This window comes from Stigmatopora argus, chromosome 18 (genome assembly GCF_051989625.1).
Source record: "Stigmatopora argus isolate UIUO_Sarg chromosome 18, RoL_Sarg_1.0, whole genome shotgun sequence".
Lineage (NCBI taxonomy): Eukaryota > Metazoa > Chordata > Actinopteri > Syngnathiformes > Syngnathidae > Stigmatopora > Stigmatopora argus.
Genome location: NC_135404.1, coordinates 6,200,317 through 6,213,162, shown reverse-complemented (window position 1 = coordinate 6,213,162; position 12,846 = coordinate 6,200,317). Strand labels below are relative to the sequence as shown.

The 12,846-nt window shown below is 39.8% G+C and overlaps 1 protein-coding gene across 7 annotated transcripts in view; it reads right to left on the bottom strand.

Annotated features, from left to right (window-relative positions):
- The window catches only part of doc2a (double C2-like domains, alpha), a 41,583-nt gene that overhangs the window by 10,991 nt on the left and 17,746 nt on the right, over positions 1 to 12,846 (bottom strand). For all 7 annotated transcript variants that reach the window (XM_077625405.1, XM_077625399.1, XM_077625401.1 and 4 more), the window contains 6 exons: positions 7,888 to 8,241; positions 7,000 to 7,079; positions 4,952 to 5,026; positions 3,456 to 3,565; positions 491 to 617; positions 341 to 400 (listed from right to left, as the gene is read on the bottom strand). In XM_077625405.1, the coding sequence (XP_077481531.1) occupies positions 341 to 400; positions 491 to 617; positions 3,456 to 3,565; positions 4,952 to 5,026; positions 7,000 to 7,079; positions 7,888 to 8,241 (806 nt within the window). The remainder of the gene's footprint in view (positions 1 to 340; positions 401 to 490; positions 618 to 3,455; positions 3,566 to 4,951; positions 5,027 to 6,999; positions 7,080 to 7,887; positions 8,242 to 12,846) is intronic.

Below are 12,846 nucleotides of genomic sequence, written 5' to 3'. Positions count from 1 at the left end.
TATCCTCACAGGGTCGTGGGGGGTGCTTGAGCCTATCTATGGGCACCAGGCGGGGACACACCATGGATTGGCGGCCAGCCAATCGCAGGGCACAAGGAGACAGACCACCATTCACGCTCGCACTCATACCTAGGGGCAATTTAGAGTGATCAAAACGCCTACCATGCATGTTTCTACGACATCAGTGGAAACCGGAGCACCCGGAAAAAACCTACGCAAGCCTGGGGAGAAGATGCAAACTCCACACAGCAAGGTACAAACCAGGGATTGAACCTTGGACCCCAAAACTATTAGGCCGATCCGCTAACCACTCATGATTTAGGACTAAAAGTGAGCTCACCTCTCTTAGGTAGCAGGAGATGCCTCTGAGGGCGGTGCTCATTGCTGTCGGCGAGGGAAGCTGCAGGCAGGAAAAAGAAAAAGACAAAGGTCTGTCATGTCCCGGGTCTTTTGAGACAAAAACTGGATTTTTTTTTTTTAGCCTTCTGACAGGGGGCGGGTGCTCCAGACAGATGTTGAAGTGTTTGGTCTGGTCGGGCTTGACGCGGCGGAGGGCCACCCGCGACTCCCCGATGAACTCGTTGTGTGTCAGCTTGTCCTCGTCGCACACCGACACCCTGCGGAAGACACAAAGACGGCAAATTTTAAAGAGAGAAAAGGAAGATGTTTTAGGAAGCTTTTAATGGATTGGACGTCTAGAGCCGCCAATGGCGGCTAATGAGCTCAAAATAAAATTTTGTTCCTCCTCTGGCTAAGATGCACCTTTCAAACAGAGTTTTCAATGCGAGATGTTCAAATCCAATTCATTTGAAGTTACTTGGTCTGTAAAAATCAATGTATAAGATGCACTGGAATATAAACAGGAGGGTTCAAAATTCAGGTTATAGGTGAAGAATTACGGTATTTTAATTCATTTCATTCCAATTTTGTTTTAAATGTCTTTTTTTCAATGTAGGTATTTATTAATTTTTTTATTTCAACTTTTCTTTCTTCTAATATTTATCTATTTCACCATTTATTCATTTTGATTTGATTATCATATCACTTTGCATTGACTGCAATGCTAGTTACAATTGGGTTTATTTTTTGCATTTATTTCAATTTCTAATGATGGATTTTCTTTTTTTTTTGGCTTCCCTGGTCCTCCACAGGAGATTGATTTCAAGTACTTCAAATATTAATTCCCCATGTGCAAATCCTCCCATAATGTCTCTGCTGTACATCCACACTTTCAGTCCTTAAGGGGAAAAGGGGAGAGTGTATCACGCCAGAGAGAGTCAATCCATATTTATGGGTTTATCAAAACTTTCCACCTGCCACCCGTACTGCCATATTTGCAATCAAATGCAGACACACAGCCAGGCGAAACCTAAGGCTGCGATGCGATGCGAGGCAGTCGGTTGAATTTATTTCAATGTACAGCTTTTGTATTGTAAGCTATGGCTACAAATTGGATTCCATCTTTTAGGAAGGCGAATTCTGTCCCTAGGATATAAAATGGTAAAGGATGTGATTGCAGAAAAGGGGACAGATGTTTTTCATCTATTTGGTTAAGATGAACAACAAAAAATGGTTTTAGTTATTTAAATATTTTCAAGCACATTTTTCCCTACAAATTTTTTTTAAAAAACATGACTGGTAAATATTGTCTTACGTATTCAAAATACATGTTTAATTCTTTTTTTTTTAAATGGATATATATTTAAATTTTTATTCATTTTAACATTTATTCAATGATTAGATTAGATAGCTTTATTCATCCCGTATTTGGGAAATTTCATTGTCACAGTAGCAAGACGGTGAGAATACAGACACAAAAAAATACATTTTAGACATAAATAAATAGGTAATAAATAAATTTTTAAATAAGCGTTTTGCTGAAATATATATATAGCTAATATACATGCATGTATATAAATATACATATACATAAATGTATATAAATATACATACACATACATACATGTATATAAATATACATACATACACATACATACGTGTATAAATATACATGTACATACGTGTATAAATATACATGTACATACGTGTATAAATATACATGTACATACGTGTATAAATATACATGTACATACGTGTGTATAAATATACATATACATACATGTGTATAAATATACATATACATACATGTGTATAAATATTCATACATGTGTATAAATATACATATACATACATAGATGTACATGTATACATACGGTTTATAGATTGGATCTAAGATTTTCATGTTCTTTACATAAAAAATAAGAAATAATAGAATATATATATATATATATATATATATATATATATATATATATATATATATATATATATATATATATATAAAATATCTAGAGGCAATTTAGAATGTTCAACTAGCCTACCGTGCATATTTTTAGGATGCAAAATCCACACAACGACGACTGACCTGGGATCGAACCCTTGTCCCCAGAACTGCGAGGCCAACACGCCAACTACTCGGCTGCCGGGCCACCACCTCTTTGTAATAATTGAAATATAATTTATTTTATTTGCCACCAGGCCCTCTCAGTTCAAATAGACTTGACGTTTATCGCTGTCAGTGGTAGGCAATGAATAAGACGGCCTTGTAATAAAAATGATACGCTTCCAAGTGATATCCCTGACGGGTTCCTGGACCTGATTCAACTTCCTGCAGTGGCGGAGATAAACTGGGGATGTAGGTAGGAGAGTAAAAAAAAAAAAGAAAAAAATATCTCTATACAGCCCAGGAAAATAAGAGTTATGCTCTGTTGTCACATTTGTATAAAGCAGCAGAGCAGAAATTGAATGGATTATAACTTTCAAGAGAGAAAAATTATGTGTTCATATGGTAGGAAGAGTGTTTAAGTCAAGTTATTAATCTTTCCTCTCAAGCCACAAGACGCAATATTGCGGTACCTGCACTGGGAATGTTATTTTCAAATTTGATGACTTTAAATTCCTTCAAAAGTTGCGAATTTCTTGCTCGAGAGCAGGTAGTGATAACCTTAAGTGTCATTCGCAGCTAATCAGGCGGATCCTGTCATCCACTTTCAATGTAGCGCTTTCACCACTTAACAGTCGATTCGCTAACATGTCTCCACACTTCACGTACTATCTTCCCTCTCAAATCAAACTAAATCGCTCCTTCTCATTCTTTAAATCTCCTCTGCTGCACCGAGATCAAGCGCCAATCCCGTAAATCCTACGGGGCCAAAGTTTTAGTCTCGTCGGCGCGACGATTCCCAGTTTTTCTCACCTTCCAAGGTCTGGGAAATTAAAACACCCCGTGGTGCTTAAGCGTGACCCCAATCTGTCACGACGAGACAAAGGGAGTCGGGAATGAGGGGGAGATCTTGACTGATCCCGACGGGCGACGGTAGCGGCGAGTGTGGGAACGCGTCGAGGGCCTCAAAGGCTTAGGACGGAAATAGGAGAAAACCGGAGCCAATATTTACCGCAGAGTCTTGCGATACATGTCCTCTTCGGTGATGCCGCAGTACGTCAAAGTCTCGTTCCACACCGGGTGCAGGGTGTTACGCACCGTCTTGGTTTTCAGTTTGTTGGCCTGCGCGACACAAAAAAAAATGCTACATGACAATCCGTTAACTAGCACCTACACAAATGATTATTTGATTAATTACTGATTATTTTTGACAGGCTCTTTCTGTACATTTTCGGTCGCTTGCTATTCATTTGGAGGCTTTTCTAGGTCGTTTTAGGTCAACAATGTCAACGGACAATTTATCGGCCATTAAAAATAACCGTTGTTTAAACTGTTAAACAATTTGGTTGTTCATTATTTAATTCATTGAGACGGCTTTACGGTTCCAAATGTTGCCGAAGGAATAGAAAGAGACTCTAGCATGGAAAGTCTTTGAATAATTATTGAATATCATTGAAAAAAAACACTGCTACGATTCACAATTTTAAAAAAGTACAAGAAAAAGTATTGCCTTACATTTCCATTGCTGACATTAAATGGCAAATGTCACTTCCTCCATAGGAAAATTCCAAAATTATTTGTTCTAATTTGACATCTATTACCAAAGTAACAAATAACTAGTGGTTTAACAGTACTAAAATGTGTTTAATAGTATACTAATTATTAGACAGATTTCATGGAAGGGAGAGAGAGAGAGTGACAGAACATAACATAAACAAATTGAAATGAACTTGGATTACGATGTAGACACTGAAAAATAAGTTTAATTTTACTTTACACTAAACTTAATTCTAATTTAGTTTTAAATTTTGATACCTTTCTTCTCCCGGGTTGGCTCTATTTGCCCCGCCTCCACCCTGACTTTCAGATGCAACCTATCGAGGGTTGTTTGCTTTTGTATTCCCTTCAAAATATTCCTAGAATGAGGCACACAAATGTCCTCACAATAGGATAAAGCACTACCACTTGCCAACGAGAAGTAGTATATACTCGCGTAACTCTCGTATTAGCGATAGCTACGCCATTTGCATTGACTAACGGGGAAAAAAAACATTGAAAAAATGCAATGCTCCGCCAAGTGCTCGTAGAGACATTACAAAAAGGGAGTTGCGGGGAGAGAGACAGTGCCCATGATGTTCTTAAGAGTAGCTTCTCACGTCTGCTGTCTGCTTGTATATCAAAATTTGTCTCGTATCTCAAGATAAATATTTGCTCAAAATTTTACTCGTATCTCAAATTGCTCGTATGTCGGGGCACTCGTATGTCGAGGTACCACTGTATTCATAAAATGTTCACGTACTTTGTTTTACTTCCAATGCCTTATGTACTATATAAAGTAGGATTAAATGAATTGGATGTTCACAATAGCTACAATAGCAATTCTAATTAGCTGTGGCGGCCACTTAACAGAATACTGTGTTTTCAAGTTGCCCGAAGCTGTAATACAATTTCACACTTTTAAATTTCTGAAAAACAAGGCATTTAAACGGCAAGGAAGAGATTTCCAACCTTGCAGGCTCCGGGCAAAAGGTGAAGCTTGACGTAGGGATCTGCAAGGCCGTTGAAATCCATCGGTTTGAGACCCTGGAAACAGATAAAGAGATGGATGGATGGTACGTGAGTGGAAAAGGAATAAAGGGTCGCGGGATATTTGAGCAAATGCCCAGAAAGATCCATTAGCGGACGGCCTGACACAAAGGTGAAGCTTTCATTAAGAGATTGAATTAGTGCCCAGAAAGAGCCGCTGGATTTGAGAGAAAAGGGTTTAGTGCCAAACTTCTTCATTCCATTCATTATTCAGGAGACCTCCAATTTTTTTTTTAACAATAAGTAGCATCTAGAAATGAGAAAAAAGATTATCTGAACTCACTTGGACATTGACCATGTTTTAATGACTTAACCCTGTATAAGGCATGTGACTATTCTTGGTCATTTTAAAAAAAACTAGCTTAATAAAGATTTTATTTTGGGTTTATTTCAGTCCACAATCCGTATATTTTTATATAAAGACAACATGAATGGTCTTCACAACTTTGACAATGTCACAAATATGTTAGCTGTCATTGTCTCATCTCATTTTCTGAAGTGCTTTATCCTAACTAGGGTCGCGGGTGGTGCCGGAGCCTATCCCAGCTGATTTCGGGCCAAAGGCGGGGGACACTCTGAACGGGTGGCCGACCAATCGCCGGGCACAAGGCGACAAATGACCATTCACGCTCACACTCGTACCTAAGGGCAATTTAGAGTGTCTAATCAGCCTACCAAGCATTCTTGAGTACCTGGAGAAAACCCACGCAGGCCCGGGGAGAACATGCAAACTCCACACAGGTGGACCGACCTGAATTTGAACCCAGGTCCCCCACTGTGAGGCCGACGGGCCACCCAGGATTTATTCATTACTTGATTTCTATTGATCTGTTCTGACAGCTCTCAAGTTTTCCTTTCCCCGATAACGGAAGCAAAATATAACACATGACCGCTGTATTGCCACGTTAGCCCCTCGACTCGTATCTGCCGTCTTTGAACGCCTCTATTCCAAACGTTCCGATTCATTTGCGGGGCTTTCATCCGCCGCTATCGAGATTTTCCAGTCGTGCCGGCGGCTCGACATCAAAGCGACGCTCTCCGGCCGAAACAAATGCGCTGCTTGTAATATCTTCAAATGACATGCGGAAAAAGATAATAGCAGAGAACCACGTTTGATCCAAAATGGGATTTGTTTTTTTTAACACTTTCTACTACAGTGACGATGATATAGACCTCAAACCACGGGGCGTTCGATCATCATCATTCTGCTGTCAGGCTCTTTAACAAAACAAATGGCTGAATGTTAAGACCAACCATATGTATACATGTACATCTAAGTGTATGTATATGTATATGTATGTATATATGTATGTATATATATATATATATATATATATATATATATATATATATATATATATATATATATATATATATATATATATATATATATATATATATATTTCAGCAACACACTGATTTATTTATTTATATATATTTATCAATTTATTTATCAATGTATTTATAAATTTATTAATTTGTATATTTATATATATATTTTATTTATTTATTAACTTGTTACCTATTTATTTATGTCTAAAATGTATTTTCCTGTGTCTGTATTCTCATCCTCTTGCTACTGTGACAATGAAATTTCCCAAATACGGGATGAATAAAATTATCTAATCTAATCTAATCTAATTTGAATGAGTTAATCACGAATGAATGCCCAATCTACGCCCATTTCACTTTTGGATGTAAAGCAAATTACCATATTTTCGGTACTATAGCAGCAGTTTTTTTTGGTGAAATTATAAGCACATTATTACACAACTTATTTTCTTTATTTTAAATGCCTTTCAAGATGGCATCTGTCCTCCCAAAAATCTTGATTTATACTCCAATGTGACTATATATTTTTCCCCTTTCATTGTGAATTTTTTGGCTAGTGCGGTTTATAGTCAGAAAAAAATGGTACTTTTACGGATTGCACAACAAAAATCCCAAACTTAATGAGTTGTTTTTAGTACCTTTGCCTTGAGGACAGTGCAATGTAAGGAACTTGTGGCTCGGTCATACAGCAGATCGAACTCCAATGTCCCCAAAGAAGCTGTTAAAAGAACACATTTCACATCATTCATAATGACGCAAATTCATCTTCTTGACACCTCCATGTGTCTTTTTTAGGGGATTCAACAGCAGTCATTTTGAGTTCAAATAATAATGCATGACATGTTTTTTGTTTCTCTGAGGGCTAAACATGATAGAATTCAAAAATAGTAGCATGACGCCTTATGTGTTTTTAGCCTTGTGTGAATATTTTCACACAGATTGACAGTGGCATTTTGACATAGGAGTTGGATTAGGCTATTTTGAAATACGGAATATAGATCAGCGTCAGGTTTTGACGTAAGGAAATAGTAGACCAAGCTTTGAATTCCTTGTTTGTAAACAAGGTTACTAAGATGACAGGGAATTAACCCACTTCAGATGTTAGAAGTGTCCAAAAAATTCACATTTTATGCCACTCTTCTTTTTTATTTCAACAAAAAATAACCTCGCTTTGATTTTGCTCCAATGCTGATTACTAATGAATGGATGATTTTATTTTAAATAAGCCTTTCACAAATTTAAAATGAATGAGTAAGGGAATATTTAGTTTTTCTTTCATTTATTTTTAATCTAAACACTGTTCTGAAAATCAATGAACATTCTAAGTATGAAAGAATGTGAAGTCTTCTGTATTTACTATCAATTCATTCTGTGACTTGGGAGGAAAGCTAAGTTTCATATGTGGCCGTAATTTACATACCATTCTTCTTTTAAATCAACTTTGTTTAATTTATCAGCGCCAGAGGCGGCCGATGACTTAGAAATGAAGACATTCCCGTAAATTAGTGAGATGAGATTTGACTCACTGTTATCGTCGCTGTCACAACTGTCCACCTCGATTGAGGTGTCCATGCTGCTCATGGCGGACAACGAGCCCCCTCCGCCGCCGCCGCCTGCCGCAAACAAGGGTGACAGCAGACCGCCACTCCCCCCACCCGCCACGCCGCCGGGGCTGAGGGCCGCGGCGGCGGCCGCCGTCTGACTGGGCGAGAGCGGCTCCGAGAAGGAGGACGTGGGCGAGAGGCGGGGGAAGTAGGCGGAGATCTGGCGGATGGGCCGGATGGGGCCCGGGCAGACGTCGATGGCCATGTGCTCCTGGATGGTGATGGCTAAAGTTTTGCCTTTACGCACCGTCATTGGGATGGCGCTAGATGCAAACGCTAAAAGGCAAGAGGAGTGAAATCATAGGTCAAAAAAATGAGCTCATGAGGTAGCTCCATTTTTAAATGAAATCCAACAAAACGGTACTCGGACGTTTGGTCGCCGGACGTTTGGTCGCCGGACGTTTGACAACATGTCAGAGAGTTTACTGTTGAAACCAGCTCTCAAAATTATATTCATGAGAGTTTAATATCAAGATATCTACTGGTGAAACCAGCTCTCAAAATTATATTCACCCGGGCGACCAAACGTCCGGGCGACCAAACGTCCGGGTGACCAAACGTCCGGCGACCAAACGACCGGCGACCAAACGTCCGGCGACCAAACGTCCGGTCACGCAACAAAACAGATACAATCCAAATGGAAAAACATCAATGCTAAGTGGTTAGCATTGAGTTAGCATGTTTCATTGCTATTGATGGCAATGGATGTCCAATTCATTGGAAGTGGGAAGTTGTGGAGTTGAACCGTGAGTTAACCCATTTAGCAAAATTGACGATGATAGGCGTCCAATCCATTGAAGTGATCATTTTGCATAAATATAATATTCAAAATTCTGAATCTTCAATTTAGTGCATACAAAAGATGCACTGACTAATTGGGCACCCCGTTCACTTTAAAAAAAAATTGACTTTTAAGTGCGCCCTATGTGAGTAAATATGTGCCGCGTTACTTTTGTACGGTTAATTATCACTTAACAGGAATTTAGTTTTTTTTTTTTAGGTTAGAACTTTATTTCATCCCGTATTTGGGAAATTTCTTGGTTGCAGTAGCAAGGCAGACACAAGACACAGAAGACATTGTAGACCTAGTTAAAAAAAATGCAATCATTGACAGGTATGCCATTCATCGATTGTCAAAAGATTCGTCAAATCAGATGATCATCCATTGCTTGTTAATTAGTCAACACATCGTGGCATAACAACAACCCCAGTGGAAATGATTTGGAGATCCATCACTGTCAACGGCAGCCAATTGAAAATCGTCCCGGTTCCGAAGCCACTCAAATCTCAATTACGTTCACGCCTTCACGTAATTATGGTCCACCCGCGCGGCGGCCACAGTGTAATACAGTATTCCCCGAAATGCTATTAGCGGGGGTCTTCTATCTCTGCATTGAAGCGCCGTGCGATAGTACCACTGTAATTGTGTTGCTCTGGCAACTCCCCGCAATTCCCTACGCGGGGAATTTTACACATATGCGAGTCAGGAGAGCGCTGAAATAATTACAAATCTTGCAAAAGGGTGTTAGGGCTGAAAATGGCAGATGGTGGGCTGAAATTTGCATCTGCGTAGACCACATTGGAATCTTCTTGAGGCGCTTTTGCAAACACGAAGTATTTCAGGACACAAATTCAAGCGTATCCTCCAAATCCTCCGTGGACAATCGGTCGATTATGGGATGGAATATACTACAGTACAAAGCGGAGTCGTCTGTGGAAGACCAGAAGTGCCAAATTTAAATGTATTCACTGTCAGGTTGCGTAGTATGTGCTGTTGTAGTTAGTAAAAGAGGGAAATTGATCTTTAGAGTTAAACTATGCGATGTCACAGTATAAACAAATTAAAAGAAAACAAAAAAAATGAAATTAATAAAATTCCCAGAGCAAAAAACACACCCATGACGCCCCCTTTTTTCTTATAATTTCATTTTCCTCTCAAAGTTTGATTTTCTTTCTAATTTCATTTATAATTAAAACATAGGGGCCTAGTGTTTAGCACGCTGGCCTCACAGGTCTAGGGTCGAGGGTTGGATCCCAGGTTGGTCCTCACTGTTTGGAGTTTGCATGTTCCACCCGGGCTTGCGTGGGTTTTCTCCGGGTAGTCCGGGTTCAACCCTTGTGAGGAGAAGGGCTTCAGACAACAAATGAATGAATATAAATTACCCATGGCTTTTCTGGCTGTTTTATTATTGTGTTTTTTTCACCACTTAAATCATTTCCTAAAACAAATACTTCAATAAATTATAATTTTGTCATTTTTTACCTCCCATCTGACATCTGATATTTTGCTATGGGCAATATTAAATAATATTTTTCAGTGGGCTGCAAGTTTGAGACCCCTGTCCTATATAAATTAATTAAAAACACTGCAGAAAAAAAATCAAACCATTTACATATTTCAGCATTCGTGTTATTTCTTCATTTATTACCATTTTTAATGAATGAGTTATTCAAAATTGAATTCATTGATTTCTACTTGTATTCATTTATTTCAACATGTATTCAGTTCAATATGTATTCCTTCCATTTCAATGTATATGCATTACATTATTTATTTACGTATGGAATTTTCCTTCATTTCATGAGGTTCGCAGGGGTGCTGGAGTCCAACCCAGCAAAATACAGGCAGTAGGCAGGGTTCACCTTGAATTATTTTGTTTATTCATTGATTCATTCATTCATTTTCAACACCGCTTTATCGTGGGGTGCCGGAGCCTATCCCAGCTGAGTTTGGGTGAAAGGCATACTACACCCTGGATTGGTCACTCGACAGTCGTAGGGGAGACAGACAACCAATCACACTCGCAATTACACCCACGCCGAGGGGAAATCAATACCACCCTGCCCACACCGAAGTCTACTGCACTATTGAGAGTCTCACCCCAAATTGGTTGTATTAATCAATTTATGTATATGTAGACAGTATGTATTCCATTTTGGCGTTCCCGGTCCTCCATTGTGTGGATTTTAACGGTATTGCTGTTACGTAAAATTGACCATGCGGCGTTTGTTGCGGTCCGTAAATAAACAAGAGGCGGCCGCGTTAAAAACATCTGAAGGCTTTGTGTTTTCTAAAGACGGAAGGAACGCAGCTGGCCCGGCGGGGGCGTCGTGTCCGCGCCGCTTGATAAATTCCCCTCTGGACCACCTGCGGCAACCATCGATTGTGCGTGAAATGCTCCGGGTGTTACACATTTCTCGGGAGTTTGCAAAGATGGAAACTTGGAGCAGATGAGGTGAGTCATGCACTTCCAGTTTTGGATTTGAAATTGTGGAAGCAGTCCAAGTACAGGATGGGGCTACATCAACAAAACTAATCCATTACAAGGCTATGGGGAAAGATTTGCATATAAATAATCACAATGTGGAACGAAATGAACTCTGTGCGATGCGAATGCCGCGGGACAAGCAGTAAATCATTACACAAAACCCTGATCTGTAGCAAACTCCATTTTTTTGGGTTAGATTTTTATCCGTAATGGTTATATTTAGAGAGTTTTGAAATTACTACAGTAATTGTTTTTGTCAGAGGGCATTTATATATCGGATTACCCGAAAATAGAAATATAATTCAATATGGCGGATGAGTGGGTAGCGCCTCGGACTCAGTTTCGGGGCCGTGGGTTTGATCCCAGCGGTGTCCTCACTGTATGGAGTTTGCGGGCTTGCGTGGGTTTTCTCCGGGTACTCCGGTTTCCTCCCACATCCCCAAAACATGCATGCTAGGCTAGCTGAGCATGCTAAATTGCCCCAAGTATGAATGTGAATGTGAATGGTTGTCCGTCTTCTTGTCCCCTGCGATTGGCTGGCCACCAATTTTGGGAGTCCCCTTCCTCGTGTAAGCTGGGATATGCTCCAGCACCCCCTTTGTGAGGATAAGTGGTTCAGAAAATGAATGAATACAAAATATGAGAAATAATCCACTCATTGGCTGCGATTGATGGCGCTAGATGTCCAATTTATTTTAACTATAAGGGGTGGCAGGAATTAGTCGCTCGAAATGGATTGGCTTTTTTAATTTAAAATAATGAAAATGTGAGTTGTGGCAATTAGTAAATAATGAGTATGTTTTTTAAAAAATACTAGTGATATATATATATATATATATATATATATATTTAAAAACCTAAGCACTAGTTTCAACGCCATTGACAGCGATAGACGTTATCCATTGGACAAACGGAGTGGCACCCCATCTGGCCAATGTTTTGCCTGCGACTGGTGACCTCCCGCAGCGACTCAGGGTCATTTGTCACAGAGGCGAGCGGTCTCGCCGCTTCCAGCGCAAGCGGAGGGCAACGCGCATGACGGCTCGCTGTGGCCGCGTCTCCTTGGCTGAAGATGAAACTATCGCCAGAGGAGCGCGGCGCCATGCCAGATGCTAGCCCCGAAACTAATTTGACTTCTTTAGCTTCTGTTCAAATGGTGGGGACCCATTTCAGTCGCTGAAGCGGAACTGGCTGCTTCCCCGTGCCTCACAGACAAGTGTATCCCGAGTTCGTTTTTTAAAGTTATCGAACCAGACACGACTCGCGTTGAAGGTTTTCAGCTGGTGTCGAAATATATATAATATATATCCGTTTTTGCTACCGCAACCAAGATGGTGCCGCTCAAGTGGTAGCCGCTAGCGGTAGCTCCGTCCACTCTTGCTCGTTTTGTGTTTTTGCTGCTTTTCTGTCTTAATGATTTGATTTAATGATTCTTAATGATCCCATATACTTTGCTTTTGCTTTGTACTTTGTGCTTTTGCTTTGTTGTTCTGCTGCCTTTGCGACTGTATTGTCTAACTTGTAACTAGTATGTGTAACTATGCCTTTCCTGTATCTGCATTCTCACCCTCTTGCTACTGTCACAATGAAATTTCCTGATTACGGGATGAAT